The 27,036-nt window shown below is 39.4% G+C and overlaps 1 protein-coding gene across 1 annotated transcript in view; it reads left to right on the top strand.

The window, feature by feature from the left end:
• eef1g (eukaryotic translation elongation factor 1 gamma) overlaps positions 1-17,391 on the top strand; it is a 50,562-nt gene extending 33,171 nt beyond the window's left edge. The window contains exons 8-10 of the mRNA XM_039760699.1: positions 4,811-4,983; positions 15,488-15,612; positions 16,985-17,391. Coding sequence (XP_039616633.1) covers positions 4,811-4,983; positions 15,488-15,612; positions 16,985-17,143 — 457 coding nt within the window. The 3' untranslated portion in view covers positions 17,144-17,391. The remainder of the gene's footprint in view (positions 1-4,810; positions 4,984-15,487; positions 15,613-16,984) is intronic.
• Positions 17,392-27,036: the final 9,645 nt, after the last annotated feature.

Consider the following 27,036-nt stretch of genomic DNA (forward strand, 5'->3'; position numbering starts at 1 on the left):
AGCACAAAGAAATGTAGCAGCTCATCTTAACAGATGTCAGACTTGTGAAGCTTGGAATTTAGTTTGTGTGCTGCTGTGTTAATTGATTTGTACATACTGTATCTTGGGCTCAGTCAGAATTACAGCTAACATGCTGCCATTTATAAACTGACTGAAATTCTGTAACGGATTATCTGTATCTAATACTTCTCTCTTGAGCCCCAGAAATCCAGTGTATGGCATCTTTGAGTTGTAGAGCACATTCAAGGCAAAATCATCACTTTGGTATGCTTCATTAACACTTGGACCTGAATTTATCATACTGTCACTAACACCACCTGAAGAACTGTCAGTATTCTCACATAGTAAATTGCTTTCTTCCTCACATGCTTTACATGCCTGTATTCAGCTTGCTCTGTCCGTGCAAATACTGTGTGAACACCTGCCCTCCTTCACCAGCCGGTGATTGCTGGATGAATATATGCAGGCAGCTTGTGGTGGATGACTTTTTTCTGCTTTAGAGTTAAGCATTACAAGATTTAAAGAGTAATGGCAGGAGCATTTATTCAAAAACCAAATATGAAATTCTTTTTATATATTTTGACTAATTTCGCGACCCCTGCAGCTCAGGTTAGCTATTGCTCAAAATTTTTTTTTTTTTTTTTAGTCTTTTCAGTTACTTTTTTAGTTTTTCATTTCAGTTATGTTTCAATTCGTAAAAATTTAAAAAAAATAAATAAATAAAAATTAGTGTGTTTTTTTTAGTTTTAGTTAACTATAATAACCTTGCAGGTCTCAATGGTGCCGATCTTTAGTCTTTAAGGTGCTTTGAGAACATATTGGGAAATCTTGAATTCTGGGTCAAGCATTACAATGTCAGTTTAAGTTTATATTGCCCAGCCACTCCAGTCTGGAACGGTTTTTGTGCTGCAATGTATTGGGTAGGATGTTTCCTCCCTTGCACAATGTCCTGCCTGAATACTGTCTGGACCCTGTGCCCCTGAGCTGAATTCATTAGGCTTCAAGATTTCTGAGGCAGTCTGTATTTTGTGCTTTAGTTTTAGTGGTTTTGAGTGATGTATTTTGTTGAAGCTTGGTTCAGTATTAGAATGTTGCTGTAGTCTGTAAATTTAGCTTTGGTGGAGTGGGGGTGCAGTTAATGCATACTTTGGGGTGCTTTATAAAATACGACTTTGTATATGTTGTGGCATTTTGTTTCAATTAGGCATGTTAACCTAGGTTAATTAAGTAGTTTATCGAGTTTAAACCTAATCTGGTTAAATACGGTTAAATTTGCATTTGGAACTTCCTTGCAGCATTAAAGCTAAATATCTGATCATTACATATATAATCTGACTAGTGGCCTTTGGTAAAAAATGATCTAAACATAGCTTGTATTGAACGAAAGAATGGTGATGTTGGCTGTGCTTTGTGAAATACTAAAGCAGCATGTATGTAGTGTGCTTAAAGGTGTTAAGTCTTGTTGCCAATCAGTGTGGTTGTCTGGGTGTAAAGTCTTTTCAGCAGCTAATCCAGTTAACCTAAAATACCATGTTTCCATCAAGCAGTGCTGTTGAAAGCTTACAGAAAAATTTTACCCAGAAGATTAAAGAAACAACTTGTACCCTCAACTTAAATTTGGACTATTTAACAACTAAAAATGCAATAAACTGTGTACATCTCAATAGCACACTGCTGCATTGCCGAAGACCAACTGATTAAGTCAGTGGTACCTATGAAACAAAAAAATGTTCCTGGGAAGCATGCAGCTTACAGCCTTGGTAAGAAGCTAACTGACCAAGTATAGACCTAGGCACGTACAGGCAAAGACTTTGTATATATGGTGTTATAATGAATGGAACTCTGTATCTGCTATTTCCCCAGCCACAACCTCACCTACCATGTGAACTGGCCCCATGATATGAGTCACAGTAAATGAGAGATTGAGGTTTCACCACAGTTAAGTATTTATGTACAAAGTTGGGGTTCAGCTGCCAGGTTGACATTAAACCAGCTGGATACACATCTCAGCAATTTAAAGAGAAGATTGACAATGTTTTACTTAACCATTAAAATACATGTACACAATACATAATTTAAAATTCTTTTCTGGGAGATTTTGTTGAGTTTTTCAGGGTTTTAAGCAGGGTTTCTTGAAATATGGTTAATTGATTAAAGGAAATAGTATAAAATTTTCATTCTTAGTTTCAGAAATGTTACAGTTTGTAGACCAACATCTTTGTATACAGAAATATATGGTCTGAGTAACATTTTTAGAAAACCTGTTAGACACTTTTTGAAAATCCTTGGAAATAAGCTAAAGAGAATGTTAGACTCTTAGCAAGAAGAAAGCCGATGCTTTTTACCTGATTGGCTGCTGCAAATCCAGACAGTTTTAAAAGTGACCTGGTGTAAGTGTGGGTTTTGTGTCTGATAAGCTATGTCCCAATTTAACGTAAGTTGGGTTAATGGACCAGAGAATTTGAAGAGGAAAGAAAATACTTTAGGATATTCCACCCTTTTTTTTTTTTTTGTTTAACTGTACAATTTATTCATAGTGAAACTCTGTATAATCACTTGTGGAAATGTTTATTTTGGAAGGAAGATGTGCACCTAAATACATAAGACAAAACACACTGACAGTTTTATTGTGTGATACACTAGTTTTAGTTAAATTCTCTTTTGATGTACATCAAGTAGAAAGATTGGCAAGTAGCATTAACTTGTTGGCAGGATTTTAAGTACAGTGTGCTAAATAGATTAATTGCGTGATTCCTGACACATGGACAGAGTACAGTGTAACTGTTTGTTGCTACTTGCTTGGAAACTAAATTATCAAATGCACTTTTAACTGGCAAGACTGTTTGCCATTTGAGGATGATATTTTATATAGGAGCAGGAGATAAACTGTTTGTTTTGTCATATTGAATTAAAGCCACCATGCAGTGTACCAGCTTGCTAAGAACAGAACACAGAATATTTGCCATTGTTCATAAACATCTGTCTTAACCTGCATGGTGGATAGCTTCAGTGAGATTTGTGGTATGTGAACTATCATTTGTCATTTTAATATACGTTTACTGGTGTAAATGCACACATTACGAACACATACATGCTTGATCACTAAGTGGTTGCATGAGATGTGCATTCCTATGCATCATGAGTAGTGGAAACTGCTTATAGTGCTATGTCCCGAGACAACCCCATACTTTGCCACTTAAGTAAACCACCCACAAGTCTTGGTTTGCATATACTTGTTAATATGTACATTTTTATATACTTGTTAGCCTCGAGTACAAATGTACATCAGTAGCTTTAAATAAAACTTGCATGTATATAGGACAATTGATTTGCAGTCTATCCAAGTACCATTAAATAAGGCAATCCCAAAGATACAGTGCTATATTGTATAACCCCAGTACAGTCTGAACAGAGTGTTTCACAATAATTGGTTATCTAGGCAAGACAGACAGACAGACACATGGGAAGAAGTATAACGTGTAGTGCACATATGTGGGATGTGATGGGGCTCACAATGCACATTGAAGCAAATGAGTAAGGAAGTGAGTTTTAAGATTTTTTTTGACTTGGTTTCCATTATGTTTCTTTGATAAATTTGTTTAGGTTCTGCTTACTTGCTGAACATGTCAAACACACTTTGAAAATGTTACCAAGTGAGGAGAAGTGGTTTAAGAAAATAGCACTTTTTAAATTTGCAAAGTTTTTTTTTTTTTTTGTTCCACTTTTATGCCAACAGAAGTGAGTTTTGATATGCATTTTATTTCTTAGTATTCCCTTTTGTGAAAGCAGTCCTAAGGTTTGTAATATAACTTATTGAAAGTCATTTGGCTTGGAATGCTTCTGTAAGATTTGAGGAGGATCCTGTAAGAAAATATTTGGATACACAAAGGTATACTTTATTTCAAAGGTGTAGATAGATTCTCATTCAGGTATGGATTTCCCATACTTTTTTTTTTCTAGCCTTGTAGTACCTAACACTTTGGAAAACCCTGTAAATATTTCACCATGTTAACAGCCTTTTCAGTCAGTGTGTGTAACAGGATAAAGCACTACTTTCTTGCGCAGCCCAGTGTGTGTTCCTGCCTCGCACCAAATCTGTCAGGCTGGGCTCAGATTTCCTGCAAACCTGGATTGGGTTAAGCAGATTTGAAATTCTAGTCTTATTTGGAAGTTGGGACAATAGAAATATGTTAATGCAGAATGCATATTTAAAATATCTACTATTTTCATAGTAATTAACAAAATTGGAGTTTAAGAAATGTGATGGATCTTTTTGCTTTTTTTTTTTTTTTTTTTTTTTTGCCAATCCACCCCGACTCCCCCCCCCCCACCACCAACCCGGATAGTATCCCATGCCCTTTTGAATTCCTTGCATAACTTGGTTAGAGCCTGCAGCCTGTAGGAAGAAAAACAACTTTCTGTTTTTTAACTCATTCATTGATTCTGGCCCATTCCACCCAGGTATACAGAGGGGAATAAAGCACATTCTTATTTATTTTGTGGTATATTTTTTATAGGAACTAACATGAAAATACTCTGCTACCTAGTATGCATTAAGGTAAAGATGTAAACCATGCCTGAATCATGTTAAATTGTTTATTGTCCATCTGTACTATGTACAAAATCCTTTCAAGATGAGCTTTATTTTCATGCTTGGTATATTAGGCCTGTAGGGAAATATGTTCTTTGAGCCCACACTATTTCTATTCACAAAATAACTTATGTAAACCACCTTTTTAAATTTTTTTTCTTTTTTCGTTTCAAACATGCTAGTAACTCCTCCTTAACTTTTTCCTATATTATTTTTCAGCACCTTTGTCTTGGATGAATTCAAGAGGAAGTATTCTAATGAAGATACTTTAACAGTGGCTTTGCCACATTTCTGGGAGCACTTTGACCGGGAGGGTTACTCAATCTGGTTTGGAGAATACCGTTTTCCTGAGGAGCTGGCAATGACTTTTATGAGCTGTAATCTCATCACAGGTATGAAATCTTTGTAAATGTTAAAAGGTACAAGAAATGCTATAGTTGCAGTTGTATAGAAAAAAGTATTACAGCAATGCCCAAAATTCCAGCTTTGGGCTCCTTTTGTGCAGTAAACAGTCATCCAGTTTCTGCTAATTGTAAACCTATTGATTTCATACGGTCACCCAGTGATTTACACCCAGTCATCTCCACCCCACCCTCTTGCGCTTGGTTTTGAATGCCAAAAAGGATTGACTTGGAATTCTGTGTAATTACAGTTAGGCCTAAGTCTGACTCAGTGTGACGTTTAATGGTCAGTTTTTCAGAGGAAAGCCTAAACGGTTTTCTGCTGCCGTCTAATGGGTAAAAACATGCTTGAAAGTATCCTTAACATTTCTATACATTTTTCCACTTGACGGCAACTTGTTAATATTTATGAGTGGAGTGTAGCCTTCAACCAAAACACAACAGCAGCGTGTAAAAGAGAAATTGTAAAGCCAAGTTTACAACAGACTGAAACAACCTTGATTGGAATTGAGCGATATTGATGTTAATATGAATTTATCAGGCTTTGACACAGATAGTGAAATTGATGCATACTGCACTGTATGACTGAGCCACAGTGATATTCGTGGTGGTTCATCTTGTTGCAAGTAGGCACATGGCACAAGGCAAAATGATAGCAATTAAGTAGAAAGCCCCTAACCCCCCGGTAACACAAGGGGATATGTTGATTGTGCAAATTGCTTACTGACATTTTACACACTCCTGCTCAAGCAACCAATAAAGTATAAGAAAAGTGCACAAAGAAACATTCTTCTACTGTCCTGATTGCAATGTTGGGTTGTGCATAGATGACTATTCCAAAAATGTTACATAAAGGGCATGTTCTAAATCTGCATCAATACAGTAGTGGACACTAGAAATGCTTTTTTTTTACTGTTTTTATGTTGACATTTTGATATTTACATATTTCTTTTGCAAGTCAATTTTTTTTGAATAAAATTAAATGTTTGCTTTGTTTTTCTTGGAGTAAACATAAACCTAAGGAGATTACCTGTTCAAAATATGCTCCATAAAGCTTGAACACTTGAGATACACTGCCAACAAGAGTAATCCGAGTATAGCAATGTTCTTTGACACCCTGAATATTTTTTGTAACCTAAAATTACATTTCGCTTTGTTTCTTTAAGCCTCAGCCTCTGTTTTTAAAATGTGCTTTACAAAAATAGTTCTGCCAGATTGACTGTGCATTCCCAGTTTATATTTGGGCAATTTTAAGCTTCCTAATTACTGTTGTCAGGCCAACAACCTTGGTTTTTATTTGAACCCTGGTATACTCACTGGGATGTGGCTCACCTCTCTGTACAAGTGCAGACACAAAAAAATAGCTACTTGTCAACCTCCCCTCAAACCCCCCAGACTCCACTTATTTTTATTTTTTTGCTGCAATAATCAGTCGGGGACAATTTAGGATATTATAGTGCACAATTATAATCCACTTAAGTAGTTCAGTTCCTCCACCGCAATTGACCTGAACATTTCTTGATATCGCAGAACTAACTTGTGGTCAAGCTAACCCCACAGGGTTCGTTCGTCACTACTGTTTACCTTCAACTAAAAACACAATACTGAATTTTATGCACGTAAACTGTTATTTATAAACTTTGCTCCTGTGCAGATTTAAAAAAAATAAAAGTAAACGTTCTGGGTAGAGAGAGACCAGACATGTTGCAGTTCCTTAATGAAAACCAAATATAAATTTTAAGAGCAAAGGTTGGGTTAAGTTTTACTTTTCTGGTTTGTAATTCAGTGATTTGCCCTTGAACTGTCATTCTCTGTTCTATATTGTATACCTGTGGTAACTTAAGATTTTCATTTCAAGTTGGGGTAATTTCTGATGTAAATTTATCTTTTAGTTGGATTCTGTTAACTCCACACTATAAATTACACACAGTGATCCCTCGCTATATTGCGCTTTGACTTTCGCGGCTTCACTCTATCACGGATTTTAAATGTAAGCATATCTAAATATATATCTCAGATTTTTCGCTGGTTCACGGATTTCTGCGGACAATGGTTCTTTTAATTTATGGTACTTGCTTCCTCAGTTTGTTTGCCCAGGTAATTTTATATGGGTGACGCGATTGGCGGATGGCTGAGAAGCTACCCAGTTGGAGCACGTATTACATATTAAATAAAACTCCTCAATGATATACGATGTGCTTCCTGCGCAGTGCTTCGCACACTTCAAAGCTCCAATAGCCCGTATTCATTTTTGATTGTTTGCTTTTCTCCGTCTCTCTCACTCTCTGACATTCTCTGCTCCTGACGGAGGGAGTGTGAGCAGAGGGGCTGTTTGCGTAGAAGATACGGACGCGCCTGTAAAAAAAATGCTGAAAGACTACCTTCACATTGATCCCTTCATTGTGCCCACTTTATCGTGGTACTTCCTATACTTAAAAGCCCAACAGCCCTATTGATTTTTGATTGTTTACTTCTCTCTCTCTGACATTCTCTGCTCCTGATTCACATTCCTTTGAAGAGGAAGATGTGTTTGCATTCTTTTAATTGAGAAAGAACTGTCATCTCTGTCTTGTCATGAGGCACAGCTTAAACTTTTGACTAAAGGGTGTTATTTCATGTCTAGAGGGCTCTAATGTTAAACATATTTAGAAGGTCGTAAACAGGTTTTCTATGCTATAACTGCGAAAATATTAGATTTATAAATAAAGAATCCTACTTCTTGGAAATTCATTTATCTGTCTGGAGCGGATTAACCGCGATAAACGAGGGTTTACTGTATAACTGCGGAGAAGCTATTTATAAACAGTGTGGGAGTTTCTAAAGGCTTAAAATATATAAAAATAACCATACAAACATGATTTCTACTTCGGATTTTCACCTAACCCTGCGATCGAGGAAGGATTACTATATATACAGTACAGGCCAAAAGTTGGACACACCTCCTCATTCAATGTGTTTTCTTTATTTTCATGACCATTTACATTGGTAGATTCTCACTGAAGGCATTAAAACTATGAATGAACACATGTGGAGTTATGTACTTTACAAAAAAAAAAGTGAAATAACTGAAAACATGTTTTACATTCTAGTTTCTTAAAAATAGCCACCCTTTGCTCTGATTACTGCTTTGCACACTCTTGGCATTCTCTCGATGAGCTTCAACAGGTAGTCACCTGAAATGGTTTTCACTTCACAGGTGTGCCTTATCGGGTTTATTTAGTGGAATTTCTTGCTTTATCAATGGGGTTGGGACCAGCAGTTGTGCTGTGTAGAAGTCAGGTTAGTTGGACGATCATTTTATTTTTCAACAGGACAATGACCCCAAACACACCTCCAGTGTTAGGAACAAAATGATGCCACATCATTTGATGGAAATGAAAATTATCAACCTACACAGGGCTGAATTCAAAGATACCCCAAAAATCAAAGTGGGAAAAAAATGATGCGGCAGGCTTGTCCATTTTGCTGAAGTTTCATTGTAGCAACTCAGTCGTACTCGGTAATTTGTATGGCTCCTATGTGCTTGTATGCATGCCTGACAATGTCGGGGTGTGCTCCTAATGAGACCACGGATGGTGTCCTTTGGGGGTTCTCCTCCCAGATCTGGACCAGGGTGTCGCTGCGCTCTTGGACAGTCTGAGGTGTAACCTGGCAGCGTCGGATGGACCAAAACATAGTGTCTTCGAAGGTGTTCTGTTGGGTTTAGGTCAGGTGAGCGTGGGGGCCAGTCAGTGGTATCAATTCCTTGATCCTCCAGGAACTGCCTGCATACTCTCGCCACATGAGGCTGGGCATTGTGCACCAGGAGAAACCCAGGACCCACTGCACTAGCATAGGGTCTAACAATGGGTCCAAGGATTTCATCCCAAAACCTAATGGCAGTCAAGGTTCCGTTGTCTAGCCTGTAGAGGTCTGTGCGTCCCTCCATGGATATGCCTCCCCAGACCATCGCTGACCCTCCACCAAACCGGTCATGCTGAATGATGTTACAGGCAACATAACATTCTCCACGGCTTCTCCAGACCCTTTCACTTCTGTCACATGTGTTCTGGGTGAACCTGCTCTCATCTGTGAAAAGCAGAGGGCGCCAGTGGTGGACCTGCAAATTCTGATATTCTATGGCTATTGAGCTCCACTGTGCCAGGCAGTGAGCACAGGGCCCACTAGAGGATGTTGGGCCCTCGGGCCACTATCATGAAGTCTGTTTCTGATTGTTTGGTCCGACACATTCACACCTGCTGGAGGTCATTTTGTAGGGCTCTTTCAGTGCTCATCTCGTTCCTTGTCCAAAGGAGCAGATACCGATCCTGCTGATGGGTTAAAGAACTTCCGCGGTCCTTTCCAGCTCTCCTAGAGTAACTACCTGTCTCCTGGAATCTCCTCCATGCCCTTGAGACTGTGCTGGGAGATGCAGCAAACCTTATGGCAATGGATCATATTGATGTGCCATCCTGGAGAAGTTGGACTACCTGTGCAACCTCTGTAGGGTCCAGGTATCTCCTCATGCTACCAGTAGTTACACTGACTGTAGCCAAATGCAAAACTAGTGGGGGGGAAAACAGTCAGAAAAGATGAGGAGGCAAAAATGTCAGTGGCCTCCACCTGTTAAGCTATTCCTGTTTTGGGGGTCGTCTCATTGTTGCCCCTCTAGTAAACCTGTTAATTTCATTAGCACCAGTACAGCTGAAACTGATTAACAACCTCCTTCTGCCACTTAACTGACCTGATCAATATCCCAGAAGTTCATTGACTTGGTGCTATACTCTGATTAAAAAGTGTTCATTTAATTTTTTTTGAGCATTATTTGTTTTTTGGGTATAGTGACATTGATATGATTGCTTTAGCCATTTGGTCTGCTATAATACACCCCCAATCCCTTTTCCTCTTTGTCAGGACAAACAACGGTAACCGGAAAATGCAACCAAAGTTTACACTTTTTAACAGCTATACAAAGTAAATTTTTTTTTTTAAATATATACACAAATCAACTGAAGTGAAACAAAAAACATAAGTTTTCAGGGTTGCCAGATGTCCCGCATCTGACATGACATTTTGCTTTCAGACTCTCGCGCTCATGCAAGAAATGTTGTGGCAAATCTATATTATCTGTACATATAAAAGGCAAAGCCCTCACTGAGTCCTCACTATTTCTCCCACTTTCCAATATAGGTGGGAAACTAAAATTTCACATGCTCATTCCTTGCAGTGTACATACAAAAGTTAGGTAGGTTTCACATCCTATTGCATCACCCGGAGGGAGAAACAGGTGTACCCCCTAAACTGTATATATATCCTTTTGGTGGATTTATTCCTGACACGTAGGTCTCTGTACATGTGCAGACCCGGAGGTCTCTAAGTGAAACGCCAACATCCAGTTCTAGTAACTAAGAGAATTACAAGTGCAGACTTTTGTAGAAGAACTTGCGACAGAGAAAGCAATAGATTAGACCCAATTTTTAGATTTAAGCATTTTTCAATCGATTTAAAACAATGAGAGATATTGCCCAGCCCTAAGTAGCATATAACAGACACATCATTTGGGTGAACATCTTGATACAGACGCACAGATGCTTGTGGGGGGGGTGTGTGTGTGTGTTTGATACTGAAGGAATCTGTTTGGGTCATCTTTCGTATTATCTAAAATATTTGTAACTGCCTTTTAACTTTCCTAATATCCTTCTTGATGGTTGTCCTAATGATGTGTCATGTGCTGAATGGTTAGCTTTGCAATTATTTATCTTGTATACATTGTTTTGCAACCTCCTCCTCCCCCAGTTGGAGCAGCTTTTTTAGTGCTACCTCTAGTCATGAACGTAATTAGTTCCAAACACTGGACGCTACCCGAATGTAATTTACCCGATAAGGTTGTATGTAAATACAATTTCAGTGGTACCTTGAGTTATGAGTTTAATTCATTCCGTGACTGAGCTCGTAAGTCAAAATGCTTGTATCTCAAATCAATTTTCCCCATTGAAATTAATTGAAATGAGATTAATTTGTGCCAGCCCACAAAAAAAAAAAATAATTTTTTGTTAAATGTTTTCAACATGAGAAAAATGTGTTGGAACAAATATTGTATACAAACAAAATAAAAGCTAATACATAAAAGAGAATATAAAGAAATACAATACGGTAGTTGGCTCCGCCAACATCTGTTTATTTTTTTTCTTCTTCACTTTTTTTTGCCATACTTTCATTCGCAAGGTGTTTCAATAGAAACCTGTTCAAGGCGCTTTGTTTCTTCCTCCCCTTTAGAATGTTTCTAAAATGAGTTGGGCAAGTGTCATTAAATAGTGCAGCTGCACGACCAGTTGCGACTTTTTCAGGGTGTTTTCTTTTTAATAAAGTTTGAAACTTTATCCCACATTGCCAACACTTCCTTTATCTCACTTGAAGAGAGAACCTCCTCTGCGATACCAGTCTCCTGCAGAATGCTGCATCTGTAGTTCTGTCAACTCCTCCGTCGTGAGTTCCTTGGAATGTGCGGCGACAAACTCTTTGATGGCTTGTATCTCAGATTTTGGCTCGTTACTCAAGGCAATTAATCCAACCTAGATAAGAGTTTGAGATACAAGCCATAACTATTTATCTAATCCGTTCCAGGCCGTACGAACTGTGTGTGTGTGTGTATATATATATATATATGTATGTATGTATGTATGTATGTGTATATATATGTATGTATGTGTATATATATATATGTATGTATGTGTATATATATATATATGTATGTATGTGTATATATGTGTATATATATGTATGTATATATATATATATGTATGTATGTGTATATATATATGTATGTATATATATGTATGTATTATGTGTATGTATATATATGTGTATGTATGTATATGTGTATATGTATTTTTTTTTTTTTTTAAGATTTCTAAGCACAAAAATTGTTAATTATACCATAGAATGCACAGTGTAATAGTAAACTAAATGTAAAAACATTGAATAACACTTGAGAGAACCTTGAACAGAGAAAACTAACATTGCAAGAGTTCGCGCTACACCCTTATGAACTGCTCATTTTAAGCGAGCACAAGGAAAAAAAAATGACAGTTTGAAAAATCCATAATTTTATACAAAAACTAACAACCAAGAAAACTAACCTTGCATGAGTTGAGTTCTGGCATGAAGGAAGAGAGGAGGTTACAGTTTTGAGGGAGAGTCCGTCTCCGCGACAGAGGGATGTTCTCCTTCAGGTGTGTTCTCTCAAGTTTTCTTGGGTTCCTGGTGTTTTTTAGCCATTTAGCTGGTGGAACAGACTTCACGAAATAGCAGTCTAATGTGACTTGCCTTTTCCTGTGCATCAAAATTTTTCTGAAATGCGAGACAACATGGTTGTTTATCACTCTATTTATAACTGCTTTGTCAGGGAGCTTCATCTTGAAAAAACCCTGGCACTTGTTCCATTTTTCCATATCGGCTCATATTGCATCACTTTTTATATCCTCCCTTTCCTCTTCCCCTGAGGACTACTCCTCTGTGGGCAACTTATGCTGCGCCTGCTGGAGTTCAGCGAGTTCCTCTGTCATCAGCCCCTCATTGTGATCCAGGACCAGCTCCTCGATGTCCTCTTTGTCCACTTCAAGACTCATGCTCTTGCCCATGGGCATCTCATCCACAGCGGGAGGCTCAAATCCTTCGAAATACCGTCCAGGAACGCAATCGGGCCAAAGTTTCTTCCAGGCCGAGTTCAAGGTCTGGTACGTGATGTTTTCCCAGGCTTTGTCGATGAGGTTGATGCAATTAACAATATTAAAATGGTTCTTCAAGAACTCCTTCAGGGTCAAAGACGTCCCCTCGGTCACTTTGAAACACCTGGCAAATAGTCCTTTGGTGTACAGCTTCTTAAAATTTGAGATAACCTGCTGTTCCATGGGCTGCAGAAGATGAGTCCGGGGGGTACATGACCTTAATAAAGTCGTACTCCTCGACCATATCGTCAACCAAATTTGGAGGTTGTGCCGGTGCATTGTCCATCAGAAGAAGGCATTTTTCAAGCAGATTATTCTCCAAGATATCGCCTCACGGCAGGAATGAAAATCTCGTGCAGCCTCTCCAAAAACAAGGTATTTGTGACCCAACCCTTCGTGTTTGCCCTCCACATCACGGGCAGTCTGGCGTTGTATACATTGTGCTGCTTGAAAGCACGAGGGTTCTCAAATTGGTAAACAACTAGCAGCTTGATTTTTACATCGCCACTAGCGTTAGCACACAGCAAAACTGTTAATCTCTCCTTCATTGGTTTATGGCTGGGCATAGCCTTCTCTTCCTGGGTCCTCTACAGCATCTTATTCCAGAATAATAAATTTTTCACAAATTCTTCTGCAGCTGCAACGTCGGAACTAGCAGCCTCTCCATGCCTTACCACACTATGAATGCCACTTGTGAAACTTTTCAAACCATCCTCTACTGGCTTTAAATTCCTCACCTTCGCCACTCGGATTTTTTTTTTTCAGCAAATAACATAACATAGCGTAAGTGAGGCAATCCCCCACAAGTTGCTTCTCATTCAACCACATTAGCTATAGTTTTTCCATCTCTTCCAGCACTTGAGGCCTCTACTTGGTTAACATTGTAGATCCTTTCGCAACATCAGCTGCTTTAATGGTCTCTTTCTGCTTTAGAATGGTCAAAATCATAGATTTCGACTTCTTGTACTCGGTGGCAAGATCGGTAACACGAATGACACGCTTGTACTTTTCAATGATTTCTTTCTTTAATTGGATTTCTATTTTCTTTGAACCCTATTATCAACACTACCACTCTTCACTTGATTGGAGGACATGGTTAATTGCAAAATTAATGCAAAAGCACATGAAATAGAGCACAAAGAGTTCATGGCGAATGCATGCATATCTGACTGAGAAAAATGTACAGGGAGAGACCGAACACGTGTCGAAGTCATTGGGGCATATGGACCAGAAGGGAATCTGGCCGTCAGTGTTTTTGTTCGCCACCAGAGCGCATAGTCGTTAACAGATGTGACAGTTTGGCAAACGTTTTGATCGTAACCCGATTTTGTATGTGTTCAGAAACGTTAGTGATCAGAGGTTCTACTGTACCTACTATGCAGGGGTTGTTTTTTTTTTTTTAATCCCAAAATTTGGGATGAACCTTTCCTGCATTATATCCAAAATGTGTTTTTTTTTTTTTTTTATTATATACCTGTTCCACTGCTCCTTGACTTTCTTCACTTTACACAGTTTATTCCTTTAGAGTTTGCTACATCTGTTTAAAGTTTTTTTTTTTTTAAATCTGTTTAAGATAAACAGTTTTAGTCTTTGCATCAGAGCGTTGCCAAAACACTGGGGAACTGTATTGTGTTGTAATCACTTGACCCTCTTTGTTTAGTCAACTTTATCCCTTCAGTTTATCCTGATTTACTACAGAATACTAAATCTAGACTGGCTGACCCTCATGTTGGTGATTTTAATATGGAGGTTGTTGTTACTCCCTTCTCTTGTGGTCTGCTGTTTGTAAGATTTGACTAGTTAATTTTTGGGTAGTTAAAACTTCCCTATGACTAACACATCCTCCCCCTCAAGTTGCCTTTTTTAATATTACAAAGGTATGTCTTGAAATTACTGTCTGCATTGGTGGGGTCTATATAAAATACTCCAAAAGCAAGGCTTCTATTCCTGATGTTTTTCTAGTCTGATTTCAGGTGTCCTCACTAAGATGCGACTCCTCATCCGAGTGAGGAAGACCTGCATTAATAATGTTGTGTTTTTTTTTTTTTACACATAATTTTATACATAAATTGCAACCCCCTCCTCTTTTAGTCTGTCCTTCCTAGAAAAATGTGTACCATCTACTGTATATTATGCATATTTCCAACTTTATTTAGCTTGGTTTCTGTTACTGCTATATCATAGTTATTAGTCTCCTCTACATAAAAGTCCAACTCGTTTGTTTTGTTTTTTGATACTTGTGATGTCGTTTCAGTCATAGTTTTGATGATGTGTAAGCAGGTGATTTCAAAGGTATTACCAATGTCATCCCACCACCAATTCCATGATTATTTTCCATAATGGTTTTTAATAAATACAGTTTGTTGTATGTTTAAATAAAATAACTAGAGTTATAATTTGACTCGTCGTTGTGAAATTTCTGAAAATTCACTACACTGACATGATTTAGAATCAATTTTATAGACCGGTTATGTAAGGGCTGCTACTATGTTTGGTTGTTTTTGCCCTTTTGTGCTGATACTGACTTTACTGTAGCTTACTTTGGGTCAAATGGCAGACATTTAAATTATTTTCATTTCCACTTAACCATTAATGTATGTTCTGCTGTAGCGGAGTTTTATTAAATGTATGCATTGTTTATATAAGCTCCCTTTTTCAATGTTTAATAAATGGTTTGATATCTGGATACTGGTTTTGTAGAATATGTTGTCATTTTCCATCTTTTTGTGGCATGTTGATGGCAGGTTTACCCCTGTTGGTTTTTTTTTTTCCTCTCTCTCTCTATTCAGGCATGTTCCAGCGCCTTGAAAAACTACGTAAAAATGCATTTGCTAGTGTTATTCTGTTTGGCACAAACAATGACAGCAGTATTTCTGGAATATGGATCTTCAGGGGTCAGGACCTTGCATTCACAGTGAGTAGCAGTTTATCATTCAGCTGTGTATCTCCATGTATCAGGCCTATTGTGTGGGGTGGGTTTTTTGTTTTTTTTTATATTGTTGGTGCATTGTTTTTTGTTACTAATGATTTTTCACATTTTACACTTGTGCATATTTACACCCATCCGCCATCTCCCTAATATTGGCCAGATTCCCACACCCCCCATGCTGCCAGAACCGCTCAGAACCATCCAGACATAGACTCATCAAAACCTCTGAAGATGTCCTGTGGTATCTGTCACCAGTACGTTAATATCAGATCATTTGAGTCCCATAGTTTATGGAGTCTTAATTAATTGGACTTGGTTTTCCCAAAAACATTTAACAGATTCTGAATCTGACTGAGATCTGGGGAATTTGGAGGCAGACTCAACACCTTGAATTCTTTATCATGTTTAGACCGTCTACATGAATGCCAGGGTTAGCGTTTCCCAGCAGAACATTGCCCAGAGTATCACACTGCCTCAACCTTTTACCCAGAGTGCATTCTGCTGCCATCACTTCCACAGTTTAATGGTGCACACACATCCAGCTGTCCTCATGATCTAAAAGAAATTGTGATTCATCAGATCAGGCCACCTTGTTCCATTGCTTCATGGTCCAGTTTTAAATCTCCTCCTGCCCTTTGTAGGATCTTTTGGTGGTGGATAAGGGGACAGCATTGGCCCACTGATTAGTCTGCAGCTACACAGCAAGCCATGTGATGCACTTTGTGTTTTGACACCTTTCCATCATGGGCCAGCATTACGTTATTCAGCGATTCATGCTACAGAAGGTCTTCTGTGAGATTGGACCAGAATGGCTAACCTTTGCTCCCCTAGCACATTAATGGTCCTTGGTCGCCCATGACAGTGTTGCTGGTTAACCGGTTGTCACTACATTGGATCACTTTTGGTAGGTTCTAACTACTGCATACTGGGAACCCCAACACAAGCTCTGCTTTTTTAGAGGTGATTTGACCCAATCATCAGCCATTACAATTTGGCTTATATCAAAATTGCTCCGATCCTTGCACTTGCCCTTTTTTCCTGCTTCTAATGCATCACCATCAAGGTCTTGTTGACTTGCTGCTGTGATATGCTGTATTAGACCCTTTGACAGGTGCCATTGTAATGAGATAATGTTGTTCACTTCACCTGTAAGGGGTTTTATAATGTTGTGGGTAATTCTTGTGCATCTCCAGTAGGACGGCTGCATAAGGCACACATTTGCTCAATTGTTCAAATGCTGCTTTGTCATGTGACTGTGCTTTCAGAGAATTTGGGGGTGTGTTGGTAGTCTTGGCATAGTTTGTGGTTCTTGCATTTCTGTACTGACACTTAACACTGAATTCTTTGTGTTCTGCAGCTATGTGAAGACTGGCAGATTGATTATGAGTCCTATGCTTGGAGGAAGCTGGATGTTGATAGTGATGAATGCAAGACCATGGTTAAGGAGTACTTCGCCTGGGAAGGAGAATTTAAACATGTTGGCAAGCCTTTCAACCAGGGAAAGATCTTCAAATGAGATGGAGAGTGCATAGATTCTAAACAGCAGCTGCACCAGTTTTCTGCACACCATGAAACTGTATTGGTAGAAAACAACCTCTGGCATATGTCATGTATAGGGTCATTCTTATCTTTCATTGTGTTTTAAATGAACTGAGGGGGCGAGGATTGACATTCTTTCAGTCCTTTTTGTTTGACCTTTGCCAGAGGATCTTTTCTCAGTACTTGTCATTTCATTCAGCAAATAAACTTTTGTTCAGCTATAAACAGTGTCCAGATTACTTCTTGGTGCTCTCCAGTTAGTACTGCAGTTGCCTGAAAAAGAGCAGAAGCAGGTTGTTTTCTTGCTGCTTGGGAATGAGAGGGCTCTTTTATGAGCCGGAGTGCTTATTTCATCTTCCTCCTTTCATTCTGCCATCCTTCTAAAGGCCACACTCACACAGAGCACAGTTCCCCCTCTTGCCACTCCATTTTTGTTTTGTATTTGGCTCAAGGAACAAGTTAATGAATTCTGTTTCTACACTAGTATCAAAAAACAATAAGACTTGACCTCAACTGGGGAGGATCATGTGTTTGCTGTAGGAGTGGAAAAGAAAATAAAGCAAGTCTGTCTTATTTTTGTTTTCATTTTGTGCTCTTTAGATTGTGTGTTTTCTTTTGCCATGTATACTACGTTTTGTGTAAAGTGCTTTTGGATATGACTTGCCACTTGGGTGGTAATCATAATTGTTAAAACTTGCTCCAGTTGGATCACTCTTCCACTAGTAGGATGCAATACAATTGTACATCCTGAATCGGGGAACAGGACAGGTACTAAGCACCCTGCTGTAAGCTTTCCAAGGTAGTGAAAGTAGTCTAATCCCTCTGTATCTAGAACAGAGTGTCCAATCTCAAGGTGTTGTCCCTGACCTTTTTATAGTATTAACTGCCACAGCTGTTTTGTTGACCATGACTCATTTTCAGAAGTTCTTTAAATAAATACATACCTTGGTATAAGTAAATGAATAAATATGCACACACCCACTTTGGTCTGAACATACACCAGAATCTCTATAACTCAAGAAAATTAAAAAGAATGAAAACTTATGACTTGGCAGTCACATTGAGGCATTATGCAGAATTGTTGCTGTTGGTATAAAGGAGCTCTATTATCATTTTTTGACACACTTCTGCTGAATAATTCATTTGCTGAAAGTTGTCAGTGTTTGTATCAGAGCGGGGGAAGTGTAGCATTGTTCATAATAGCACTCAGTTTTGTTTTAATTCACACCTTTGCATACTACATCCATTTTATTTTTTTTTTAAATTGTAATCATTTCATACAAATAGATCAATTTTTACTAAAAATAGGATTGAAAACAAATCAAACCCCACCCCTGAGAAAGAGAGCATGACCAATGGAGTAAAACTTAAAGCTAGTAAAAAATAAATTGATGAGTTTAATAAGCAGATAAAGATAAATGGAGAAGGAAAAAGAAATGGGAAGGGAATCTGCTTCCTCAGTGCTTTAAGAGCTTGTTCCAAAATATTGATTCGATCCTGCCAGGTTTTGAAAAAGTTCTGCATAGATCCTCTAAGTGAGAATTAGATTTTTTTCCAATTTCAAATAATATAAAGCATGTTACCCATTGACTTAAAAGAGGAGAGTTGGTATTCTTCCAGTTTAGCAAAATAAGTCTGCATGCCAATAGTGTAGTAAAGGCAATCACAGTTTGTTTGCCCTTCTCCACTTTAAGCTTATCTGGAAGAACACCAAACACACTTGTAATATGGGTTAGAAGGGATTGTGACACCAAGGCTGTCTGAAAGGCACTTACAAATTTTGGTCCAGAATGATGTTAATTTGGTGCAGGCCCGAAGCATGTGACCCAGTGAGGCTGGATCTTGATTGCAGCATTTGCAGGTTGGATCTTGCCCTGGAAACATTGTGGACAGTAAGACAGATGTATTCAATATATAATTTTGAGTTGAATAATTAATTGTATGCTTTGTGCATATGGAGCTCGAGTGAATTCTCTGCATTGCTGCCTTCCACTCCTTTTCTGATATGTTGAGTGAGAGATCCTTTTCCCATTGTCCTCTTGGATCTATGAAACTGAGGGACTGTAAAATAATTTTATATATTGCAGAAGTGCTGTCTGAGTCCTCCAAACTGAGCAATATTCTTTACAGCATAGAGGAAGGTGGGAGATGAGGAAAGTCGGGCAGGTTCAAGAGGCTGTATCTGATAACTGCTTTCTGTAACTGCTGTTTAATGTTGTAAAAAGCGGCACATTTAGCAGCTGTTGAGAGTGAGAAATCAGGGAAAATACAAATATGGTTATTTTCCAATATAATCCGTTTTTCTGTCTGAGAAGTGAAATTGCATTAAGCTTAAATTGTAATCTCTCGAAGCAAACAATTAGAGTCCTAGGTTTAGAGTTATTTCATCACCACTCTGAGTATTTATATCACTGTATCTGAGAGTGACTCACAGCTGTACAGCTGCTGTTTGGAAAGAGAATTATCAGTATGCAACATCAAGCACATGCTGTCTATTGAACTGCTCTCATCCAAAAAACGCTTCAGAGCCTTTCCTGTACGGACCTCGCGGTTCAGAAACCGTTTCATCACAAGAACTCTAAACGCACTCCAAGTGCTCCTTGTAGAACTATCTGTACTTATAAGTAGAATTACCTCACTGTAAACTTGCACTATATTCATAATATTGCAAAACCTGAGCCACTTTATAAAGTACGTATTTACATATGATGATGATGATATTTTTAAGATGAAATGCAGCAAAATATGTTTATTATATAGATAAAACTTTACACAGAGCCGCAGCGCTAGCCAGGAGCTGGAGCTTCGTTCACGGATTGTTCCTGCCTCGTGCTGTATTCTTGCTGTGGCTGGCATGACACTGGAAGGACAGATACAAAGATATTTCAATGTTCCTTAAAAGTTTTGAAGAATCAGCATTCTAAGCTTACAGATGGCTTAACGTCTATTACAGAGCTGATTGTGTGGTGATTGGGTATTTGGAGAAAGAAAAGTAAGGACAGGAATTGGAGGTTAATACGTTTGAAGAAGACAGTACTTCTATAATAAAGTAATTCATTGAAGGTTGTGCATGGTGCAGCAAGCATCTTGCATGAAACATGAATAATCACTGTGCCACCATGTTCCCATGTTTAATAACATGCTTTTTAATTCCTGTCATGAAAATGATATCACGTATACATCTCAGTATTTTAATTATTCAGAGAGCTGTAATATCACGAATGTAATGGATTCTGTGTCCAGTCTGGAGGAAGAGAAAGCCCGGAAGCACGTAGTGATTCACACACATAGAAGATCAAATACAAAACAAAGCATTTAATGTGCTACTTTAGTTACGATGGGATTTGAGAAACTAGTAAATGATTTTAAGATGAACGTTAGAATTTTCTACTTTAATGACAAAATAAACTACGTGATTAAAGTTGACATTTCGTGCTTTTTCCCAACTGTGTCTTTTTTTTCTCTGTACCCTAATAAGCGTTCATATGACACTCACACGGTGGGCTACGACTTGCCTTTTCAAGGCGACTTTGATATGTGACAGCTTTTTTATTTTGGGCACTGTGCAACTTTGTGAACTTGAGTTTTCGAGTTTCTCCGACACGCTATGTCACTCGATCAACTTTCTTTTAAGGTATTTACCACTGTTTAAACCAACAAATAGCACATTTTTCTTTGCCTCCACATCAATCAATCAATCAATCAATCAACACTTATTTATATAGCACATATTCATACAAAAAAATGTAGCTCAAAGTGCTTTACAAAATGGTATTTGCTGAAATTCTTCTATTTTCCCTCGTACTTTTGCCATTGTAATTTCACAGAAGGCTGATCTTAAGGGCTATTTATATTGATTTGCATATTCAAAGAGGCATAATTCTGGGAGGAGTTAGGGCGGGACAGCAGGCGTGTGCACGTGGGCTACTTTTCACGCTGACCAGGCTTTATGGAGAGGAAGAATGTGGAAGTTGGCGAATACACAGGTTTATGTATCTGGATTTTTTTTGTGCGTAAGTACATTTCCGCTTTTGTGCTTATATCATGTTATAGTGCGAATTCTACGTACGCCGTTATGCATGAGGCCCCCTGGTCCTTAAATAAGATCAATAGTGGTCTGGCACATTCATAAATAACAAACTTTTCCTCTTTGCAGCTCTTGTCACATTAATACAAACATGTCTTCTACTGCTGTAAACTTAACCATGCAGTGTTAGAAGCTTCTGAGTTGCCTCACACTTGCTGAGTGCCTATCCTTTTGGGACATCCTCAGAACAAGAGAAAATGCCCTGAATTAAGTCGGTGCTCTTTTTTTTTATATATATATACCAAACATTTGTCAGCCTTGTCCATTTGCTCCAAATCTATTCTGCTATACTAGGTATCTTCCATAAGCTATTTTCCATTGTTTGTCATTTGACTAGCACCTCTCTCAACCCTCAACGTTTGTCATGCGAGAGATGAGTCCAGTATGTTCATGAATGCAAAGAATAATTACTTTTCACAATTAGCATAATTTTTAACATGCTGAATTTTGCAGACCTGTGTCTCCATTGCATGAATATACCCGCTTGCTTTGACCGCTTCTGAATTATAAATAACACTGATGGTATCATATCTTCAGATCTTTTACAAAAACACATGTTAAACAGTTAAACACCAAACACTTGTGATGTAAGCCTTTTGTGCACTGCATTGCTTCTTTGAGTTTTGAAAGCCCAAAACATTCTAGGAATGTCAGGACAAGAAACGAGTTCTAAGTAACCCCTCCATAAATACTACTGCTATTGTCAACTGTTTAAAGAAAAAATACTTTTAAGCTGTGAGAATTCCAGTGGAACTCAATTGGGTGACTTGTTTTATAGTGTGATTTAGGCAGGCTCCCAGACTCTAAATGCAGCTAAGTCTCCAAAATCCAGCTTTAGGCTTCAAATAGGGCCTAAAAATCAGCCTTTCCCCAAATTCAAAGGAGGCTTTGGCCTCCACTGATTATGAAGGGTGGAGAAAAGGGACAAAAATAAGAAAACATCTAAAGAAGTAGTAGGAAAACCATAGCACCTCTGACCCACAATAACAAACACGTCCTTTATAATTTAATTGTTTTATTAACAAAAGGAACCTAAAAGCTAAGCATAGTAAAAGGTATGCCTAAAAAAGGCAACCTACAAAATTAACAAAACCAGAAAACCAGTCAGTAACACAATATTTCTAAACTTTAATCCAGAAATAGACAAACTGCAGAAATTACATTAAAAGTCTAGGCAAGCCCACTCCAAATTCCTCATTGATTCCAGAAGAAGCAATGGGCCTCTGCCCTTTATACAGTATGTGTGTGTATATATATATATATATATATATATATATATATATATATATATATACAAACACAGTATATACAGTCATATGAAAAAGTTTGAGAACCCCTCTCAGCCTGTATGATAATTTACTTTCAACAAAAAAAGATAACAGTGGTATGTCTTTCATTTTCTAGGAACATCTGAGTACTGGGGTGTTTTCCGAACAAAGAGTTTTAGTGAAGCAATATTCAGTTGTAGGAAGTTAAATCAAATGTGAAAAACTGGGGTGGCACAGTGTGTAGCGCTGCTGCCTCGCAGTTAGGAGACCCAGGTTCGCTTCCCGGGTCCTCCCTGCGTGGAGTTTGCATGTTCTCCCCGTGTCTGCGTGGGTTTCCTCCCACAATCCAAAGACATGCAGGTTAGGTGGATTGGCGATTCTAAATTGGCCCTAGTGTGTGGTTGTGTTTATGTGTGTCCTGCTGTGGTTCCTGCCTTGTGCCCTGTGTTTGCTGGGATTGGCTCCAGAAGACCCCTGTGACCCTGTGTTTGGATTCAGCGGGTTCGGAAATGGATGGATGTGAAAAACTGGCTCTGCAAAAACGTGGGTCCCCTTGTAATTTTGCTGATTTGAATGCATGATCTGTTGGGGTGCCAAAATTTATGCACCTGCCTAATTTTGTTATGATGCATATTTTCTGTTAATCCAATAAACTTAATGTCACAGCTAAAATACTACTGTTTCCATAAGGCATGTCATATATTAAAAGGAAGTTGCTACTTTGAAAGCTCAGCCAATGATAAACAAAAATCCAAAGAAGAAGAGGGGTTCCCAAACTTTTCATATGACTGTATATATATATATATATATATACATACACACATATACAGTGGTGTGAAAAACTATTTGCCCCCTTCCTGATTTCTTATTCTTTTGCATGTTTGTCACACAAAATGTTTCTGATCATCAAACACATTTAACCATTAGTCAAATATAACACAAGTAAACACAAAATGCAGTTTTTAAATGATGGTTTTATTATTTAGGAGAAAAAATCCAAACCTACATGGCCCTGTGTGAAAAGTAATTGCCCCTTGTTAAAAATCACCTAACTGTGGTGTATCACACCTGAGTTCAATTTCCGTAGCCACCCCCAGGCCTGATTACTGCCACACCTGTTTCAATCAAGAAATTACTTAAATAGAAGCTGCCTGACACAGAGAAGTCCTGTAGACCAAAAGCACCTCAAAAGCTAGACATCATGCCAAGATCCAAAGAAATTCAGGAACAAATGAGAACAGAAGTAATTGAGATCTATCAGTCTGGTAAAGGTTATAAAGCCATTTCTAAAGCTTTGGGACTCCAGCGAACCACAGTGAGAGCCATTATCCACAAATGGCAAAAACATGGAACAGTGGTGAACCTTCCCTGGAGTGGCCGGCTGACCAAAATTACCCCAAGAGCGCAGAGACGACTCATCCGAGAGGTCACAAAGACCCCAGGACAACGTCTAAAGAACTGCAGGCCTCACTTGCCTCAATTAAGGTCAGTGTTCACGACTCCACCATAAGAAAGAGACTGGGCAAAAGCGGCCTGCATGGCAGATTTCCAAGACGCAAACCACTGTTAAGCAAAAAGAACATTAGGACTCGTCTCAATTTTGCTAAGAAACATCTCAATGATTGCCAAGACTTTTGGGAAAATACCTTGTGGACTGATGAGACAAAAGTTGAACTTTTTGGAAGGCAAATGTCCCATTACATCTGGCGTAAAAGGAACACAGCATTTCAGAAAAAGTACATCATGCCAACAGTAAAATGTGGTGGTGGTAGTGTGATGGTCTGGGGTTGTTTTGCTGCTTCAGGACCTGGAAGGCTTGCTGTGATAGATGGAACCATGAATTCTACTGTCTACCAAAAATCCTGAAGGAGAATGTCCGCCATCTGTTCGTCAACTCAAGCTGAAGCGATCTTGGGTGCTGCAACAGGACAATGACCCAAAACACACCAGCAAATCCACCTCTGAATGGCTAAAGAAAAACAAAATGAAGACTTTGGAGTAGCCTAGTCAGAGTCCTGACCTGAATCCAATTGAGATGCTATGGCATGACCTTAAAAAGGCGGTTCATGCTAGAAAACCCTCAAATAAAGCTGAATTACAACAATTCTGCAAAGATGAGTGGGCCAAAATTCCTCCAGAGCGCTGTAAAAGACTCATTGCAGTTATCGCAAACACTTGATTGCAGTTATTGCTGCTAAGGGTGGCCCAACCAGTTATTAGGTTCAGGGGGCAATTACTTTTTCACATAGGGCCATGTAGGTTTGGATTTTTTTTTCTCCCTAAATAATAAAAACCATCATTTTAAAACTGCATTTTGTGTTTACTTTTGTTATATTTGACTAATGGTTAAATGTGTTTTATGATCAGAAACATTTTGTGTGACAAACATGCAAAAGAATAAGAAATCAGGAAGGGGGCAAATAGTTTTTCACACCACTGTAGCATATAGCCTGAGGTTGGTCCCTCAGCTGTAATTTGGGGGCTTCATAAGGTGGTTAATATACTGAAACAATATATTGTGACAGATAGGGGCACTGTCGTCCCCTTGAACCCTCAGACTAGACGCCAGACACCAGGTAAAAGTCCAATAATTTTCTTTATTTGGACAATACAGTGCACAAAGCACCCTCCACTCCACAATTCTCCTAAACAATAATCAATAACACAATAATAAATCAATCCTCCACTCTCCCAGACGCGTTGTCCCCTGCCACGCGACTCGGCTCGTCCATCTGGGACCTCCTTTATAGTCCATGACACGGAAGTGCTTCTGAACCCTCAGTTCAGAGGGCTCCATCTGGCGGCCTGGGGGTATTGGCCGGGATGACTGGCTGGCCATAGTCCACAGTACTTCACCCCAGTACCCAGCCCAGCGAAGAACCGTGGTTCGAAGCGGCCAGTCCCATGAGGGAAGTCTTCCTCCAGGAGGGAGGCAATGTTTTGAATACTCCCAGGAGAACCTAGGGGGAACATTAAATAAATAAGTAATCTTATCCCCTGTCCTCCGAGGACAACTTTGCAATACGTGGGCCGGCCTGCGGCATTCGTAGTACAGCCGCATTCCCCCTGTTCGTATCCCTCGGCGAGACTGAAAACACCTCGGAACTTCTGGCTCCGCCCTTTCCCCGCTGAGGAGGGTTCACCAGCCACCCTTGAGCTTTCAGCTCCCTTTTTTATTTTATCAGGAGACCCCTTTGTCTCATTTGGGATCTTCTTTTTACTCTGGGGCTTTTCCACAGTTTGAGTCTATGTGATAATGAGAGACCCTTTCCTGTCTGCACCCCCTTCGATTTGTAAATGACCTGGGGCGGCGTCTTCAGCACCGCATCACTCCGGGAGACAGCACTATTCAGTTGCTCCAGTTCTATCGATGCTTCCCCCACTCCTTGGTCATGGTTTCTGACTCCCTTTTAGGGCTCGCAGTGACTTGGCACCCGCTACTAATTAACCACAGGCCTGTGTCACTCTGCGTCCCTCTATTATGTATGGTACAGGTCTTGCTTACCTGTACTGCCACATTGTTTAATACTGAAGGCTCCCGACTGATCCATCGCAGGTATTCATTTACCTTCCTTCAAAGGCGTTTTGGCCGTCTCCCCCAGTTCCATAATGATCTTCTTGATCGCCTCCAACATCTGTAAGAAACTACTTATGGGCTCAATTAGCTTCTCGAGTTCCCACAAGTCCACAATGTCATTTAATTCGGCCGGAGGCAGGCTGAATTCATTATTATTCCTACCTACTGGCCGGGAGCCAATGAGCACACCCGCTCTTGGCACAGGCTCTGACGGGCTTCGCAAAGGCTTCTGGGAACTGGAGTTCTCTTTGGCTGAGAACCAGGTTGCCATCTTTGGCAGACTGCGATCTGCCTTTATTATTTTGTCGGCAGACTGACCAGCCATTTCCCAGCCCTCCTTACCTTTTTGAATGGTGAGCGGTGCTTTGCTCGCCTCCCCCTTCCCCTTCGTAAAGTCTGAAACCGTCTTCTTGAGGGTGAAGTCAAAAGCAGAGGGACGCGGACCTTCTCCATCCAATAATGCTTTAGGTTGGGACACGTGTCCCTTGCCGGCAGCCGACATGTGGAAGTCCAGTTTTGTACTCCTCGGCTTGAACAGGAGCGCACCACCACCTTTGGGATTGTCTCCTGCCTCTCGCAGAGCTTCCAGATGATCTTCTCCGAGGTATGTGCACGGGAAATCAGTTATTTTAAAGATACTGTCAATTAGATCACCGGCACATACCTCGTGGTAGTCTTCCCTCTCCGGAGGCCACTTACGACTCGTATGGCCGCTTGGTAGCTCCTCTTGAGCGTTGGCAATGATGAGCGTGGCTCTCCCGCTAGTGCTGTCGGTCTGTTTGCCTTTTTTCTTCCCCATGACGTACTTGGGGAATGGGGTTTGTGACGATTTTTTCTGTGTGTCCTGACGCTGTCCTCTTGGGGTTCTCTGTCCACAGAAATTTGTATTGAGGTACTCTGCCAAACTGACGGCCAGAGTATTCTGCCGGGTACGCCAC

The sequence above is a fragment of the Polypterus senegalus genome, chromosome 8 (genome assembly GCF_016835505.1).
Source record: "Polypterus senegalus isolate Bchr_013 chromosome 8, ASM1683550v1, whole genome shotgun sequence".
Taxonomy (NCBI): Eukaryota; Metazoa; Chordata; class Cladistia; order Polypteriformes; family Polypteridae; genus Polypterus; species Polypterus senegalus.